Consider the following 18,112-nt stretch of genomic DNA (forward strand, 5'->3'; position numbering starts at 1 on the left):
ACCCTATTAAAAAATTTACATTGGAAACGGGAAGATGGAATTAGAGGGGGTGGATGGTCCATGGTATATATGATACGATACGCAAGGGTCCTCAGTTGAACCCCCAAGCCAAGTCACGTGATACAAACAGTAGTAGGGGGAAACCAAAACACTAAAACGCATTCTACAGTCACCAACGCAATGCAACGTTGAGTATAGTAATTTCAGAGTTAGGTGCGGTAACACGCGAGCTTTTATAAATTTCACGCAAAAACACTCAAATTTTAATAAAAGCAAAGTATACATATCGACCAACATATCGCTTCGTCTCAAAAACAGAAAACTCGAACTTGCAAGAACTGGACCTCTTCGGATGGGCACTGATTGGAATTAACGCCGGAAATATGGGGTGGTGAGTTCAATAATTTTTTTATTAACGCCATAAAAAGTCACAATTTTACATTACACTTGTGTAGATATTCCTAATTAATTACCGCTAATTAATTAAAAAAGAACTGAGCTTCAGATTAGTTGAAACAACCCCTGAAATTTGCAACGCAAAAGCGCTCAATTTGTTTAACTTTTCCCTCTTGTTTTGAATCGGACTTTTTTCGTAAGGGTAGTAGTGGAGTTCGATCGGCGTCGACGGCGTCCCGATGCTTCTTTGTTCACTTACAGAACAGGTGTTTGGAGGGGATAAACGACCCCTAAGGTTGCCGCATTAAATGCATTTCCGCATTTATTGCGCGTCATCTTCGAACGAAATTGAAGTGCACTTCTTTTTGAAATCTAAAGTTCATTTGTTGCTAAAATCTAATTACTGGAGACATGGCTATATCGGGAGCACTTGATGCGTTATAATTTGGTACGCGGACTTGAGGGGTGTTGGAGCACTAGGGACGGAAATAGCCACCCTTCTCTTGGAACAGATTCAGGCGTGTAATACGTGACTAAAAATCAAAAGATATGGTGGAACTTTGTGGATAGTTTGGGTGCGAGATTATACTGCGTGATGACCCAGTTTGGGCCATCCCTTGGATAATGGAGAGATTTTCCGGGGCTGGTTGGCTTATTTACCGCCATCCTTTGAATAGAAGAAGCATCCCTCTGCTTAGATTTTTTTAACCTCAAAAAATTTTAATTCTGTACATTTAGAGATGATTTTTATCAATCTTCAAAATTCTATAAATGAAAATTTCTAAAATCCGTCCCTGTAGTTGTAAAAATTTGAAATTTAAGGCAGTTAATTATCCATTCAAAGATAGTAAGTTTCCCAAACTTTATTACGCTCGCATTAAAATTGCCAAAATTACAAGGCTGAATGCAAAATATTAAAAATGTTTGGTCGATTCGATAAATGAAAATTTTTAAAATTCGTCTCTGTCACTCTAAAATTTTGAGATTTAAAACAGTAAATTTGGCACTCAAAAATAGCAAGTTCCACAAATTTTATTGTGCTGGCATTAAAACTACCAGAATTATAGAGCAAAATGCAAAATTTTGGAAATCTTTGGCCCATTTTAAAAATAAAAATTTCTAAAATCCGTCTCTGGCGTTCAAAAATTGTAAAATTTGAAACAGTTAATTAGCGACTCAAAGGTTGCAAGTTCCCCAATTTTCATTAGGCTTGCATTAAAACTGCCAAAATTACAGGGTCGAATGCAGAATATTGGAAATTTTTAGCCCATTTTATAAATAAAAATTTCTAAAATTCGTCTCGGTCGTTTTAAAATTTTGAGTTTTAGAACAGTGAATTAACGACTTAAAAGTAGTAACTTCCACAAATTTCATTGCGCTAGCATTAAAACTACCAAAATTAGAGGGCCGATTGCTAAATATGGGAAATTTTTGGTTCATTCTATAAATGAAAAATTCTAAAATTTGTCCCCGTTATTCAAAAAGTTTGAGATTTGAAAGAGTTAAATAGCCATTGAAAGATAGCAAGTTCCTTAAATTCCATTACGCTAGCATTAAAACTGCCAAAATTACAGACCAGAATGCAAAATTTTGGAAATCATTGGCCCATTCTAAAAATGAAAATTTTTAAAATCCGTCCCTGGCGTTCTAAAATTGTGAAATTTAAAACTGTAAATTAGCGACTTAAAGTTAGCAAGTTCCTCAAATTTCATTATGCTGGCATTAAAACTGCCAAAATTACAGAGCCGAAATATTGGAAATTTTTGGTCCATTCTATAAATAAAATTTTCTAAAATTTGTCCCTGTGGCTTTAAAATTTTGAGATTTAGAACAGTGAAATAACAATTTAAAAGTAGCAAATTCCACAAATTTCATTACGCTAGCATTAGAACTACTAAAATTACAGGGTCGAATGCAAAAAATTGGAAATCTGTGGTTCATTCTATGATTGAAAATTTCTAAAATTTGTCCCCGTTATTCAAAAAGTTTGAGATTTGAAACAGTTAAATAGACACTCAAAAGTAACAGACTCGCCAAATTTCATTACGCTGACATTGAAACTACCAAAGTAATAGGGCAAAATGCAAACTTTTGGAAATTATTGATCTATTCTAAAAATGAAAATTTCTAAAATCCGTCCCTAGCGTTCTAAAATTGTAAAATTTGAATCAGTTAATTAGCGACTCAAAGGTTGCAAGTTCCCCAATTTTCATTGGGCTTGCATTAAAACTGCCAAAATTACAGGGTCGAATGTAGAATATTGGAAATTTTTGGCCCATTGTATAAATAAAACTTTCTAAAATTCGTCTCTGTCGCTCAAAGATTTTGAGATTTAGAACAGTGAAATAACAACTTATAAGTAGCAAATTCCACAAATTTCATTACGCTAGCATTAGAACTACTAAAATTTCAGGGTCGAATGCAAAAAATTGGAAATCTGTGGTTCATTCTATGATTGAAAATTTCTAAAATTTGTCCCCGTTATTCAAAAAGTTTGAGATTTGAAACAGTTAAATAGACACTCAAAAGTAACAGACTCGCCAAATTTCATTACGCTGACCTTGAAACTACCAAAGTAATAGGGCAAAATGCAAACTTTTGGAAATTATTGATCTATTCTAAAAATGAAAATTTCTAAAATCCGTCCCTAGCGTTCTAAAATTGTAAAATTTGAATCAGTTAATTAGCGACTCAAAGGTTGCAAGTTCCCCAATTTTCATTAGGCTTGCATTAAAACTGCCAAAATTACAGGGTCGAATGTAGAATATTGGAAATTTTTGGCCCATTGTATAAATAAAACTTTCTAAAATTCGTCTCTGTCGCTCTAAAATTTTGAGATTTAGAACAGTGAAATAACAATTTAAAAGTAGCGAATTCCACAAATTTCATTACGCTAGCATTAGAACTACTAAAATTTCAGGGTCGAATGCAAAAAATTGGAAATCTGTGGTTCATTCTATGATTGAAAATTTCTAAAATTTGTCCCCGTTATTCAAAAAGTTTGAGATTTGAAACAGTTAAATAGACACTCAAAAGTAACAGACTCGCCAAATTTCATTACGCTGACATTGAAACTACCAAAGTAATAGGGCAAAATGCAAACTTTTGGAAATTATTGATCTATTCTAAAAATGAAAATTTCTAAAATCCGTCCCTGGCGTTCTAAAATTGTAAAATTTTAATCAGTTAATTAGCGAGTCAAAGTTAGCAAGTTCCCCAAATTTTATGACGCCCGCATTTAAACTGCCAAAATTAGAGGGTCGAATGTAAAATATTCGAAATTCTTGGTTTATTCTATAAATAAAAATTTCTAATATTTGTCCCCGTGTCTTGAAAATTTTGAGATTTAGAACAGCGAATTAACAACTAAAAAGTAGCAAGTTCGACAAATTTCATTACGGTAGCATTAAAACTGCCAAAATGACAGAGCCCAATGCATAATATTTGAAATTTTTGGTTCATTCTATCAATGAAAATTTCTAAAATCCGTTCCTTTCATTCTAAAATTTTGAGATTTAGAACACTGAATTAGCTAATTTAGAACAGAGAATTGGGTTTTATTTCCATTTCAGTCACATTCTCCATTTTGTACCGAAGAAGCAAAATTTCCACGAGCCATAATAAATTTTAGTCAATCATTGTGAAGCCGCAAAGGGCAATTTGTAGATGATGATTTGCATTATTTATCCAGTGGGCTGCCACCTTGCGAACGTGTGTCTAACCTTGATGTTTAAACGTCAAATAATTGCTAGATTTACTCGAATGACAGATATCAAGACACACGTTTCCGTACCAGCCAACTACGCTTATAAATAATTTGCAAATTCTTTGACCAGGATCATCCTGGAAATCTGTCACAAGTCCTTCCCCCTTGCACGTTCACTGAATATCTCTATTATTTTCAGTTGATCGATTGATTAAACTGACAACAAAATCCATCGCAGCGAATTTAGTTACCTCGCTTCTGGAAATTGGTATCTCGTTAATGAGCCGTCTTTTCTGCTGACCTCCTTAAAATAGATCCTGCAGGACTCGTCCTAGTTATAAGCAGACAGCTTGACGCTGTTAGACAGTGGCGCCTCGACGACGACACGCGGTGGACGCTCCTACTAACACCACCAACACACATTCGCGCATAACGATTTCAGATGTTAGTATAAGTGCATTCTTCTATCATCCTGCACTTGTTCGAAACGAGAATGAAAAAAGCAAAAAATGAACAGTTCCGTTAAAAGCGACAGCGGCAGCGCGAACGATGACAGATACCAGAAAGCCATCAAATGTAAAGTTAAAATTGTAAGTTTGGCTGCAGTTTGAATTTTTTGTGGTAGAAATAGTCCAAACATGCATGTGTGTTGACTTGTGACTTACGCATTAAAATCATTTTGTGACGCATCTCAACCCACGCGGGGTGTGAACCGCACGCGGCCGTCATCCCTTATCTAACCTACGCACTCGGAATTAGCGAATTCTCGTCAAGAGAGCGGGGAATCCGGGACAAATGCGCAGCGCACCGGCAAAGCTACCATCAAGTTGGCCGCGAGTCCGTCGACCTAATCGCAGTAGACTAGTTGTACGCACGCACTTTTGTTGCTTTATTTTCTGAATACTGAAGAACTCATTTCCGGTTTGACCGCCGGAGCACGTTTGCCACCCTTCCGATGACATTTCCGGGGATTTTGATGATTCGTGACGCGCGGACGGGATGGCGCGTTCTTTTGTTTTTGTTGTCGTTGCACTCTGCCCATTGGATGCACTGACTTCTGGAGTTTAGGTGAGTGGACGAAAATAGCCGCATCGGAATTAGACGCTGATAACTGGGTCAAAATTCAGCTTTTGCGCTTTTTGTTTTGATCAATATAGGGAAGGGTGTGACCTATATTTTTAATTAAAAACCGGTCAGTTGAAGAGCGCGCTCAAGGTGAATTGAATTTCCATAAATTTACATGACAACTCTTCGTCACTCATCAGGGAAAAAATCGTTTTCCACGCTCGTAAATTACGATGAAATTCGGTGCAATTCTGTGGCAGTGACGTGCCCTCGTGCCGGATTTGTTTCCAAACGATGTGACAAATGTGTTGTGAATGGTAATGACATCTAATGTTACTGGCTTGGAGAATAGATCGATAAGTATGCAGAACAAGATATCGTGCTGCGATCAGAGACGTCAAATTAGCAATTTTACAGTACGATGGGTTCAACATCTGCTGTACGGTCAAAACACAATTAGAGGATTTTTTTTGAGTGGAAACTTTCGATGCAGAGGCGGGTTCGAAGGAAAATTAAAAAAAAACTAAGGAAGTTCGAGAAATAATTTAAAGAAAAAAACTAAAAAACTAGATAGTCCGGTCAAATTAGAGCAAAAAGTTAGGGTGAAGTTACATAAATTCGCAACAAGCTGAATATTGGTACAATTGTTCAAAATACATTATAAACAAACCCTGAAAGTTCCTTATCATTCCCGTGTATGGAAAATTTTTTATTCACGGTCAAACGTCATAAAAATGAGTTTCCGCGATTTTCAGCAAAACGGTAGGTTTTATCATAAAAATACTTCAAACTAAAATTGTAGATCATAAAATTATCTATAAAAAATATATTAACACTTTTTTTCCTACAAGCTACCGTTTCAGAGATACAGCGATTCAAAAAGTTGTAACAGTTGTCCCTCCCCAGTAGGCCTACTCCACAAGTCAGTAACGATCCTTTTTAATTGAAACTATTGTAAATAATGGATATTAGCAAAAAAAGCGATGTTGATAAAAAAAAGTAGAGGTGGAAGCAAAGTTGAAACTGGTTCTAATTCATTGTTTATTAACTTCCAACCCCAGTCTGTTGGGTCTTTCTGAAAAACAAGCCACACTTGAACTTGGTAATACCCGAAGAAGATGTTGGTGAGCAGCAGCCGAGTTTTGCTGAAAATCCCGAAAAACAAATTTTTTTGACCGTTGACCTTAAATAAAAAAAAATCCATACACGGGAATGATGGGGAACTTTCAGGGTTTGTTTATAATTGTATTTTTAACAATTGTACCAACATTCAGCTTGTTGCGAATTTATGTAGCCCCGAATGTCTAATTTGACCGGACTAAGAGCTGAATTGTGATCAAATCGAAAAAGATTTTAAGGAGGACATTAAAAGAAATCTAGAGAACACGAAGAACAGTTGATAAAAATTTATTCACGGTCTAGAAAAAGCTAGAAAATTGAAATAGAACTGAGAATGTAAGAAAATTAGAATGAGAAAAACTAAAGAGAATCTAAAATTAATCTACGCTAAATCAAGAGAGATTTTATAGACAAATCAAGGGAAACCTAAATAGAGTCTGAAGGGAACAATCTAGAAAAACGAAAATTGTAAAGAAAAATCTAAAGAAAATTTATAAACAATTTGCTAAAATTTATTTAGAAAATCCAAGAAAAATCGGTATAGAATTTATCAATAACTTTAAATGGAACCAAGAGACTTTAAACAGGATTACGAATTTTTTTTTTTGTTTAAAACTTTTGGGTATTATTTATTCTCACTATTTTTTGGTTTCTTTCTCCGGTGGTTTATTGTTATTTATATTTTTACATTTGTTCTCCTTCATATTTTCCTTTAGATTTCTTCTTAGATTCTTTTCCTCTTTTGTATTCTTCATTCGCTTTTAGGTTTTCACTTTATTTTTTGTATTGTTCTTTTGCTTCTACAGATTTATGTTTTTTCGGGATTTTCTTTAAATTCTCCATTTAATTCTGTGGATTTGTCATGTTCCTTTCAAAATTTTAAATTCTTTTCTTCTTTATTTGATCCTTTTGGCGCTGCTGTCATTTCTATGACTATGGCTATGACCATGACTATGGCTTTTAGCTTCACATTTCTATTCATTATTTTTTCTTTTGATTCATTAGATTTCTCAGGAATCGTTTAGATTTCTGTTTCCATTTTATAAATAATTCTTTAGATTCTGTATCATACTATTTTATCGATTCTCTTTTCGGTTTTCTGGATTCTCATTTCGCATCTTTTGGGTTCTGTTTTTTTCATTAGAATTCCTCAAACTTTCCGTATAATCTTTACATTTTATCTTCGATTTAAAAAATTCTTTAATCATTCCTCAAATGCTTTTTTCTGCCCTTTAAATTATTCCCTTTGTTTTCCATATTAGGCTTTCGGTTTTTTACGTTCTTATTCCGACTAAAAATTCTTAAAAAACGAAAAAGACATAATAAATATAATAGAATAGAATCAAAAGAATATTCAGAAAAATTGAACGAAGAATTTCATTGTTTGGAAGGTCAATCTAAAGACCCAAAGAATATATAAAGAACCGAAGAAGAATCAAAAGAATTGAAAGGGCAATTTAACAAATAAAGGTACGTGCATTTAAATAAACGAAATTTTCAATCATTTTATTCATCAATCAAATTCACTTCTTCTTTGATTTCTATTTGAAAATTACCATTTTGTACTTTACATTCTTTATTGGAATTTTGTTATTCTTCAGATTTATAGCATGTCAATTTTATTTTTACCATCGATTTCGGTTCTTTGTCTTTTTGCATTCTTATGTTAATTCTTTTGGTACAATTCTTTAGATTATCCTTTGGGTTTGTTAGATTTTCCCTTCTAAAGTCCAAAAGCCCAAAGAATCGATTGGAATATTTTGATAAATAGACCGATAGTACAATCTAAAGATCCAAAGAAAAATTAACACATTCAAAGAGAATGAAGAGAATTGAAAAGACAACTTTTCAAAAAGACCAAAGAAGAATGTGGAAGAATCGAAACTAAAATCTGAAACAAAAAGAGCGACAATTTGAAATTCGAAAGAAGAACGTAAGATGGATCAAAATTTAATTAGGAATTAAATTAATAATTGGGAATTAAAAAATTCGAAAATAATTAATTATTTAGAGCATTAAATGTAGTACTTTATTGATAATTATAAAAAATAAATAAAACTGTAAAAAAAAGACTTTTAATATAAAAATCAGTGTAACATCTGTTGAGCACAAATTAAATTCACTTTACGATGCATTTACTCTTTGAATTGTGGTCTTAAGTCTACTTGAATAAATCTTGAGTAACTTTAATAATACAACAAAACATGTTTATGCTTTGAAGAGGCCTATAATAACCACCATAAAATTGAAATATAAATAAATTATTAAATTATTAACTCTGGTAGTATTCATCATACTGTTTATAATTACTTCAGAGTGAATAAATCAACTTGGAACTCGAAACAATTTTTCTCGTATAAAAATAGACATTCCTGATACCTACTTGTAGTAATTAGATTCTGAACGTAATAAGTAATAAAACTAATAAATATCGACTAGATAGAAGATTATTATTTTAATTGAGAAAATACAGTTCCGCATCGATAAAACTCCTGTGGGAAACAACGACGTCCCGGAAGATAAGAATCGAGCGAAGCTAATTGCCACATGGAATTATTATTACCGGGATAGAAATCGATAATTATTTTGTTTCGATGAGTAAGAAGCAGCGGAGCGAAAAGACTGGAAATTTGTGTTGGATAATACGACAAAATATCGATCAGACTTCGTCTAACAGTTTCCAAGAAAGCCAATCAATAGCGTATTTAATTATGTCGTTCATAAATTTTCATGACGATAATTCCGCCCAAGTGCAATTTTCGCTTCTTTCAGTCTGTTCGAGCGACGCAATCTTTGTAATAACAGTCGCAAGAACTGTGTTTACGCAAACAGAGCACACTTGCATTAAATGAAATTGAACAGACATCTGTTGGCAGAAAATTCTTGTAAATATTTACCATGCAAACCGAATAGCTTCCTGACTATTTCCGGCGAGCTGAGTTCCGGATTTCCATTTATAAACCATTCAATTAAATTTTTGAAAATGAAGTCAGCTAACTGCTAACTGAATGACCGATTTTTTTGCCATTTTGCCTAAAAAGCCTCATTTCCACGGTCCGTTCTAGAGAGAACAGAATTTGATTTACGATGGAATTTGAGTTATTGCACCATATTTTGCGGTCCGAAAATTTGCAAATCCTATTGCACCCTTGGTTTACAATCCTCTGTTCCGATTCGGGCGGACAAGCTGGTTGAAACGCCGAACCAACACACGGACTGCTACGTTTGGTGACAACTAAACAGTTTTAATTACTCCAATTCTTTTAATTTGAACACTAATTTTTTATCATATGTTAATATAAGGTAAATAACACATATAAATGTGGATTAATTTTAATAAAGATGGCGATAAATGCAGATATTTATTTTCTGCATTGTAATTTACAGAATCATTGCATGAAAAAAGGTGGATAAATACAGGTAGGTTTCTTATCTATGTAAGTGGATTAACCCTTTTGAAATAATTGACAGGCCTCTGTATTCTTATGGATTTAGTTAGGTTTATTACATGGAGAGTTAAATTTTTTATATGATCCTGTAAATTAAATCTGCTAAATAGATTTTAGGAGAATTTACTTACACAACGTATCTGCGAAATAAGAAACTTGAAGGATCAATGAAGTTAAATAAATTCTGTACTGGTTCAACTCAACGAATCATCTTGTCTGTTCGACATCGGTTCGACGGACATTTCAACACAAAACCAAGACAGAACGGACAGAACCAACTTGTTCGTCCGAGTGTTATAATTTTTAGGAGAAATAAATAGCTACTTATCAAATAAGCTAAGTTCGATATTTGAGAATGACCTTAAATCTTATGATTTGAACTTTTTTTTGGCCATTTCATAAGTAATAATCTGAAAACTGCAGCTACTATTTGATGTTAAATAACTTTCATTTTTACCAATCAATTGTCAGCAATCATGAAGTGCAATTAAAAAAAAATTAATTAGGTTCTCTGCGTTTCGTCTCGGTTCTCTGTCGAATTGTCCGGTGCGTTCTGTCTTGGTTGTGTGTTGAAATGTCCGCCGAATCGATGTCGAACAGACAAGATGGTTCGTTCGTTCAGTTGAACTAGTACAGAATGTTCTTAAATTTGTTTCATTTTATTTATACTTCAAGTTACTTATTACGTGGATATGTCAGCTATGGTAATTTTGACTAATATTCAGAAAATTTAATTCATAGAACAAAATTAAAAATTTAAATCTTCAGGTAATATCTCTGACCAAAATCCAAAAAATTCAATTCATAGAACGCAGACCAAGCATACAAAAATCCCTGTTTTTCGAACGTACAAAATAATTTCATAAGTTAGGTTCATTCTATGCGGCCAATTTTATTACTGTGCGTTCTGTGTTTTGTTCTGTGTTGAAATGTCCGCCGAACCGATGTCGAACAGACAAGATAGTTCGTTCAATTAAAGCAGTAAACTTTGTATTGTAGGTAAATTCTCATATAAACCGTCGTAAGTCAGAAAGATTCAATTTATAGAACGAAATTAAAAATTCAAATCTTTAGGTAATAAGTCGGACCAAATCCACAAAAATACTACCTGTCGGTTTCTTCAAAAGGGTAAATCCACTCACAGAGATAAGAAACCTACATACCTGTATCCATTCACGCCTGTTTTCATACAATAATTTTGTATATTTCATTGCAATATTTAGCTTGATGTTAAAATAACTTCTCCACCAGTAAAATAATGTCAGGTCAGGTCAGGTCAGGTCAGGTCAGGTCAGGTCAAACACGCGTGAATGAATGCAGGTAGAAACGTTTCTTATCACTGTGAGCGGATTTACCCTTTTGAAATAACCGCCAGGTCTGTATTTTTGTGGATTTGGTCAGAGTTATTACCTGAAAATTTGAATTTTTAATTTCGTTCTATGAATTGAATTTCTTGGATATTAGTGAAAGTTAACCAGACATATCCACGTAATAAATTACTTGAAGTATAAATAAAATGAAATAAATTGATGAACATTCTGTTCTGGTTCAAACGAACGAACAATCTTGTCTGTTCGACATCGGTTCGGCGGACATTTCAACACAGAACCAAGACAGAACGCACCGGACAGTTCAACACAGAACGCACAGAATCATTGAAAATTAGACGCCTGTCTAGAGAAAACTTTGCAAAAAAACAATACATTTCAGAATTTTTTATAATTAATCTCGTTAAATAGGATAAAAATAAAATATTACCGGATTTCAATTGATGATTCCTGGCATTATTTTACTGGTGGAAAAGTTATTTTAACATCAAGCTAATATTGCAATGAAATATACAAAATTATTGTATGAAAACAGACTAGAATAAATGCAGGTAGGTAGTTTTCTTATCTCCGTGAGTGGATTTACCCTTTTGAAGTAACCGACAGGTAGTATTTTAGTGGATTTGGTCCGACTTATTACCTGAAGATTTAAATTTTTAATTTCGTTCTATGAATTGAATCTTTCCGAATTACGACGGTTTATATGAGAATTTTCCTACAGTACAAAGTTTACTGCTTTAATTGAACGAACTATCTTGTCTGTTCGACATCGGTTCGGCGGACATTTGAACACAGAACGCCCAGAATTGATCTTAAAATAACTTTTCAACCAGTAAAATAATGTCAGGAATCATCAATTAGAATCCAGTAACATTTTATTTATTCCTTCTTAACTACAAAAATTCTGAAATGCATTGTTAATTTGCAAAGTTTTCTCTAAAAGATCGGCTAATTTCAATGATTTTGTGCGTTCTGTGTTGAACTGTCCGGTGCGTTCTGTCTTGGTTCTGTGTTGAAATGTCCGCCGAACCGATGTCGGACAGATAAGATGGTTCGTTCATTTGAACCAGTAGTTCATGAATGAATTTTATTTTATTTATACTTCAAGTTACTTAGTACGTGGATATGTCTGGTATGTTAACGACATTAAAATCCAGAAAATTCAATTCATAGAACGAAATTAAAAATTCAAATTTTCAGGTAATAACTCTTACCAAATCCACAAAAATACAGACTTATCGGTTATTTCAAAAGGGTAAATCTACTCACAGAGATAAGAAACGTACCTACCTGCATACATTCACGCCTGTTTTTAAACAATGATTCTATAAATTTCAACGCAAGAATTAAGTACGTTCATCTACATTTATCACCATTTTTATCAAAATTAATCCACATTTATATGTGTTATTTACCTTGTTAACATTGTGATAAAAAAATAGTGTTCAAATTAAAGGAATTGGAGTAATTAAACCTGTTGGTTACTATCAAATGTAGCAGTCCGTGTGGTGGTTCGGCGTTTCAACCAGCCTGTCCGCCCGAATCGGAACAGAGGATTGTAAACCAAGGGTGCAATAGGATTTGCAAATTTTCTGACCGCAAAATATGGTGCAATAACTCAAATTCCATCGTAAATCAAATTCTGTTCTCTCTAGAACGGACCGTGGAAATGAGGCTTTACGGTAATTTTTTTTAAATTCGTCTCTTTTGTTCTAGAATTTTGTAATTTTGCGGAAATAATAAACATATCAGAAGTAGCAACCTACAAAGTTATAGATTTGAAAAAAAATTAAAATTTTGGTCTTCACAATACAAATTTCGAAAATTCGTCTGTTCTGTTTTAGAAATATAAAATCTTATACAGACAATAAACAAGTTAAAAGAAGTAATTTTCTCAAATTTTCTTGGGGTATTGCTTTAATTAAAAAGGTTACGGATTTTAATAAAAAATATAGAAAAAATTTTGTAGCGTCTCAAAATAAAAATTTCTAGATTTCGTAATTTTTGTTCAAAAATTTTGAAACTTTGTACAGTCAATGAACGACTCAGAATTAGTAACTGCTTTAAATTTCAAGAAAATATTGCAAAAATTAACAAAGTTACACATTTTAATGCAAATCGTTGAAAATTTTGGTGACCATTTAAAATAAAATTTTTTAGAATTTAGTACTTTTGTTCAAAAATTTTGAAACTTTGTACAGCTAATAAAAAACTCAATAATAGTAACTTGCCCAAATTTCGTTGTTGTAGTACTTAAAAAACCAAAGTTACAAAATTTAACAACAATACTTAAAAATTTCTGGTTCTTTAATAGAGAAGTTTTTAAAATTTGTCTCTTTTGTTTTAAAGTTTTGGAATTTTATTTAAACAATAAACAGGCCAGAAGTAGTAATCTTCTCAAATTTCATTGGGATATTGCTATAATTAAAAAGTTACGAATTTTAATAAAAAATATTGAAAATTTTTGTAGTTTCTCAAAATTAAAATTTCTAGAATTCGTCATTTTTGTTCAAAAATTTTGGAACTTTGTACAGTTATTGAACGACTCAGGATTAGTAACTTTTCCAAATTTAGTTACAATATTGCTTAAATTTACAAAGCTACAAATTTTAATACAAATCGGTTAAAATTTTGGTGACCCTTCAAAAGAAAAATTTCTAGAATTTTGTACTTTTGTTCAAAAATTTTGGAACTTTGTACAGTTAACAAACAAGTCAGTTATAATAACTTGGCAAAATTTCGTTGTTGTAGTACTAAAAAAACGAAAGTTACAAATTTAAAAAAAAATAGTAATAATTTCTGGTTGGTCTTCAACACAGAAATTTCTAAAATTTGCCTCTTTTGTTCTAAAATTTTGTAATTTTATTTAAACAATAAACAGGCCAAAAGTAGTAGTTTTTTCAAATTTTATTGAAATATTGCTATAATTAAAAAAGTTACGAATTTTAATAAAAAATATTTGAAAATTTTTGTAGCTTCTCAAAATTTTGGAACTTTGTACAGTTTATGAACGACTTAGAGTTAGTAACTTCCTGAAATTTCAGTACGATGTTGCTTGAATTAACAAAGGTACACTTTTAATTCAAATCGTAAAAAATTTTGGCGACCTTTCAAAAGAAAAATTTCTAGAATTTAGTACTTTTGTTCCAAAATTTTGAAATTTTGTACAGTTAATAAACAAGTCAGTGATAGTAATTTGCCCAAATTTTGTTGTTGTTGCACTAAAATAACAAAACTTATAAATTTTAACAAAATTTCTGGTTGTCTCCAAAACAGAAATTTTTAAAATTCGTCTTTTTTGTTCTAGAATTATGGAATTTTATACAGATATTAAACAAGTCAAAGACAGTAACTTGCTTAAATTTCATTTAAATTGTGCTATAATTAAAAAAGTTACGAATCTGAATTAAAAATATTGAAAATTTTTGTAGCCTCAAAAAAATTTCTAGAATTTTTCATTTTTCTTCAATAATTTTGGAATTTTGTGTAGTTAATGAACGACTCAGAATTAGTAACTTCCCTAAATTTCGTTAAAATTTTGTTTAAATTAACAAAGTTACAAATTAATACAATTCGTTAAAAATTTTGGTGACTTTTCAAAATAAAAATTTCAAAAATTTAATACTTTTGTTCAAAAATTTTGAAACTTTGTTCAGCTAATAAACAAGCGAGTGATAATAACTTGGCCAAATTTCGTTGTTGTAGTACTAAAAGAACGAAAGTTACAAATTTTAACAAAAAATAGTAATCATTTCTGGTTGGTCTTCAAAACAGAAATTTCTAAAATTTGTCTCTTTTGTTCTAGAATTATGAAATTTTATACAGAGAATAAACAAGTCAAAAGTAGTACCTTTCTCAATTTTTTTTAGGATATTAATACAATTTAAAAAGTTACGAATTTTAATAAAAAATATTGAAAATTTTTGTAGCTTCTCAAAACAAAAATTTTTAGAATTTGTGATTTTTGTTCAAAAATTTTAAAACTTTGTACAGGGTCCGGCAACACTTGTGTCCACCCCCAAAATCGTCTTTAATTTTAAAGATAAAATTTTGAAAAATTGCATACGCTCACAGTTGACAAAGCTCTAGAAGCTGACGCAAAAATTTGTTTTGTATCACTGATAGTTTTGGCGTCGCGACGCCTTAAAAATGTAATTTTTAGTTAATTGTGAGAGTTTGTGATATCAACCCCTAATTTAATTTTTTTTCAATATAAATGTGTAAAAAATATGTCAACTGTTATTTTAGATTCAATGCAAATTGTCTTCAAAATTTGAGAAAAAAATGCGGTTTTATCAAGTTAGTTTTCAATTTCATTACGTCAAAATTGGGAACTACGTTTACACCCATTTGTCAACATCTTGTGTCACAAATGACATCTATCTTTTGGCTCGCTTTAGATTGTAACAAAAGTCTTAATTGGTGAAATTGTCACTTCGTCGATGTAAATTAACGATTTCTGGTGTCCATAAAGTGCAACATGCCCGTGTTAATCAAAATTAACCTTTATAAGATAGAATGAAGTGACTTGTGAAATTTTGGTGTGAACGTAGTTTGCCACTGCGCTGTCAGATATTTGAAAACTAACTTGATAAAACAGCGTTTTTTTCGCAAATTTTAAACACAATTTGCATTAGATTTAAAATAAAAACTCAAATATTTGTATCATAGTTATGTTGAAAAAAAAAATTAAATCGCGAATATTTCCGCAAGAACTCAAAAATCGCTAAAAATTATACTTCTTAGGCGTCGCGACGCCAAACAAACTGTGATAAAAAACAAATTTTTGCGTCAGCTTCTAGAGTTTTGTCAACTATAAGCGTATGCAAATTTTCAAAATTGTAACTTTAAAATTAAAGACGATTTTGGGGGTGGACACAAGTGTTGCCGGACCCTGTATAGTCAATAAACAAGTCAGAGAAAGTAATTTTGCCAAATTCCGTTGTTGTAGCGTTAATAGAACCAAAATTTACAAATTTTTACAAAAATCTGTTGAATTACATTCATTTTTTAAAATCCAGCAACTATTAGCAAGCTAACAGAATGACCGACCCTGCCTATTACGGTAATTGCGAGTTCCACTATTTCCAAGATGTGCGACAAGAGCAGAGCGCATTTCTCAAATAGCATTTTTCGTTTCAGTATAAAATCACGAACATGCAGCGGTGTCCGTATATTCATGAGATGAAAGAGCGCCTCCTGGGGGAGCAGATACCGATGGAACCGCTTCCGAAGAAAATACCAACACCGCCGCCTTTCGCTATGGACCAGCAGCATCATCAACCAGTAGCCACCATTGTTAGAGTAAGTTTGTAAATTGGATTATTTCATCCGTGTCGTGAACAAAACGTTAGATTAGAAGGATGTTATCACGTCTAGTGCACAGCTTTGTGATGCAAAGCGGAAAGTGAGTTTTTAGGGCCTGTGGAGTGGACAGCGATGACCGGTTTGGTATTTGAATATTAATGATTTTTTTATTAGTAATTAAACCGCCGAAGATGATGCGGTAATGTTGTGTAATTAAAAATTGCCACATGCTTGATGGAAGGAAAACGAGTTTTGCGCGTACCGAGAAGTGGTATTTAGGTGACATAGTGGCGATGAAAACGTCCACTTTTATGCGTATTATTTGCTAAATTTTCTGTTAAATTTAACACCATCCGGTGTGTAATATCGCGTTTATCATCTCTTAAATATTAAAACAGAGGCGGATCAGTTGTGAGATCAAAAACAAGCTCTATAATTGCACTAACATGTTTTATAAAATTAGATTTTATCAAACCATCGGACCGTAAGGAAATGAAAAACTGAATCAATCTTTAACAGGAAATAAATTTACTGATTTTCTGAGATACGTGAATAAGCAATTTGATCGTGCACAGCTTCCGATCTTGCCTTATGAATATTTATTATAAATATCGATAACCAATTTTATAGACATTGCAACATGTCTTCAGATATTTTTTTTCTACTCAAAGTAAAGAAACAGAACTTTCTGGGGTCCTAAAAACTAGTTAAATATTTTAATCCGAATTGTTGCAAATTTGTGAATGATTTTCAATGCAAAAATTTCTAAAATTTGTATATCTAGTTCTAGAATTTCTAAAATTTTGTTAATCCGCAATTTTCAAAATTCTTCACTTTTGCTCAAAAATTTTGGAACGTACAATCAAAAATAGTAACTTTTCTAAATTTTATGGACAAAAATTACCAGAGTGACAGATTTAAACAGATTTTGAAAATTTTATTGGATCTGATTTTTTTTTTAATTCGTCTCTTTTGTTCTAGAGTTTTATAATTTTGTGGAGATAATAAACACATTAGTGCTACATCCTTTAGTGCAAAAATGACTAAAGTTACAGATTGAAAAAAAAAACGAAAATTTTGGTATTCGAAATCAAAATTTCTAAAATTTGTTTCTGCTGTTCTAGAATCTCGAAACTTTGTTCAGTTAATAAATCAAGTTAGAACTAGTAACTTGTCTAAATTTCGTTGGGATACTGCAAAAATTAATAAAGTTACAAATTTTAATAAAAATGGTTAAAAATTTTGGTGGCTTTTGAAAATAAAAATTTTTAGAATTTCTTACTTTTGTTCTAAAATTTTAGAACTTTGTACAGTTAATAAGTAAGTCAAAGATAGTAACTTCCCCAAATTTCGTCGTGTTCGTGCTAAAATTACTATAGTTACAGATTTAAACAAAATTTTGAAAAATTAGTAGATGGTCTATAAAACAAAAAATTTTAGAATTCGTCTCTTTCTTTCTAAAATTTTACACAAATAATAAACAAACCAGTAACTGCTGTTTATTTTATTAAAATATTGCCAAAATTAATAAAGTCACACATTTTAATAAAAATTATTAAATAATTTTGGTGGCTTCTCAATAAAAATTTCTATAATTTGTTAATTTTGTTCAAAAATTTTGGAACTTTGTACAGTTACTAAGTAAGGCAACGATAGTAACTTGAACAAATTTCGTTGTTGTAGTGCTAAAATTACCAAAGTTACAGATTTTAACAAAAAATCTTGAAAATTTTGTTCTAGAA

The 18,112-nt window shown here is 31.8% G+C and overlaps 1 protein-coding gene across 9 annotated transcripts in view; it reads left to right on the forward strand.

Moving 5' to 3' along the window:
• The first annotated feature begins 151 nt into the window (after positions 1-151).
• LOC148166356 (proton channel OtopLc-like) overlaps positions 152-18,112 on the forward strand; it is a 49,405-nt gene continuing 31,444 nt past the window's right edge. For 7 of the 9 annotated variants that reach the window (XM_088049382.1, XM_088049383.1, XM_088049390.1 and 4 more), the window contains exons 1-3: positions 152-391; positions 4,302-4,692; positions 16,206-16,367. In XM_088049382.1, the coding sequence (XP_087905508.1) occupies positions 4,612-4,692; positions 16,206-16,367 (243 nt within the window). In that variant the 5' untranslated portion in view covers positions 152-391; positions 4,302-4,611. Of the gene's footprint in view, positions 392-4,301; positions 4,693-4,910; positions 5,171-16,205; positions 16,368-18,112 lie in introns of those variants that run through there. The other 2 variants (XM_088049385.1, XM_088049386.1) reach the window with 2 other exon arrangements.

The sequence above is a fragment of the Gnatocerus cornutus genome, unplaced genomic scaffold (assembly GCF_029298725.1).
Source record: "Gnatocerus cornutus isolate USDA-ARS CGAHR unplaced genomic scaffold, icGnaCorn1.1 ctg00000023.1, whole genome shotgun sequence".
Lineage (NCBI taxonomy): Eukaryota > Metazoa > Arthropoda > Insecta > Coleoptera > Tenebrionidae > Gnatocerus > Gnatocerus cornutus.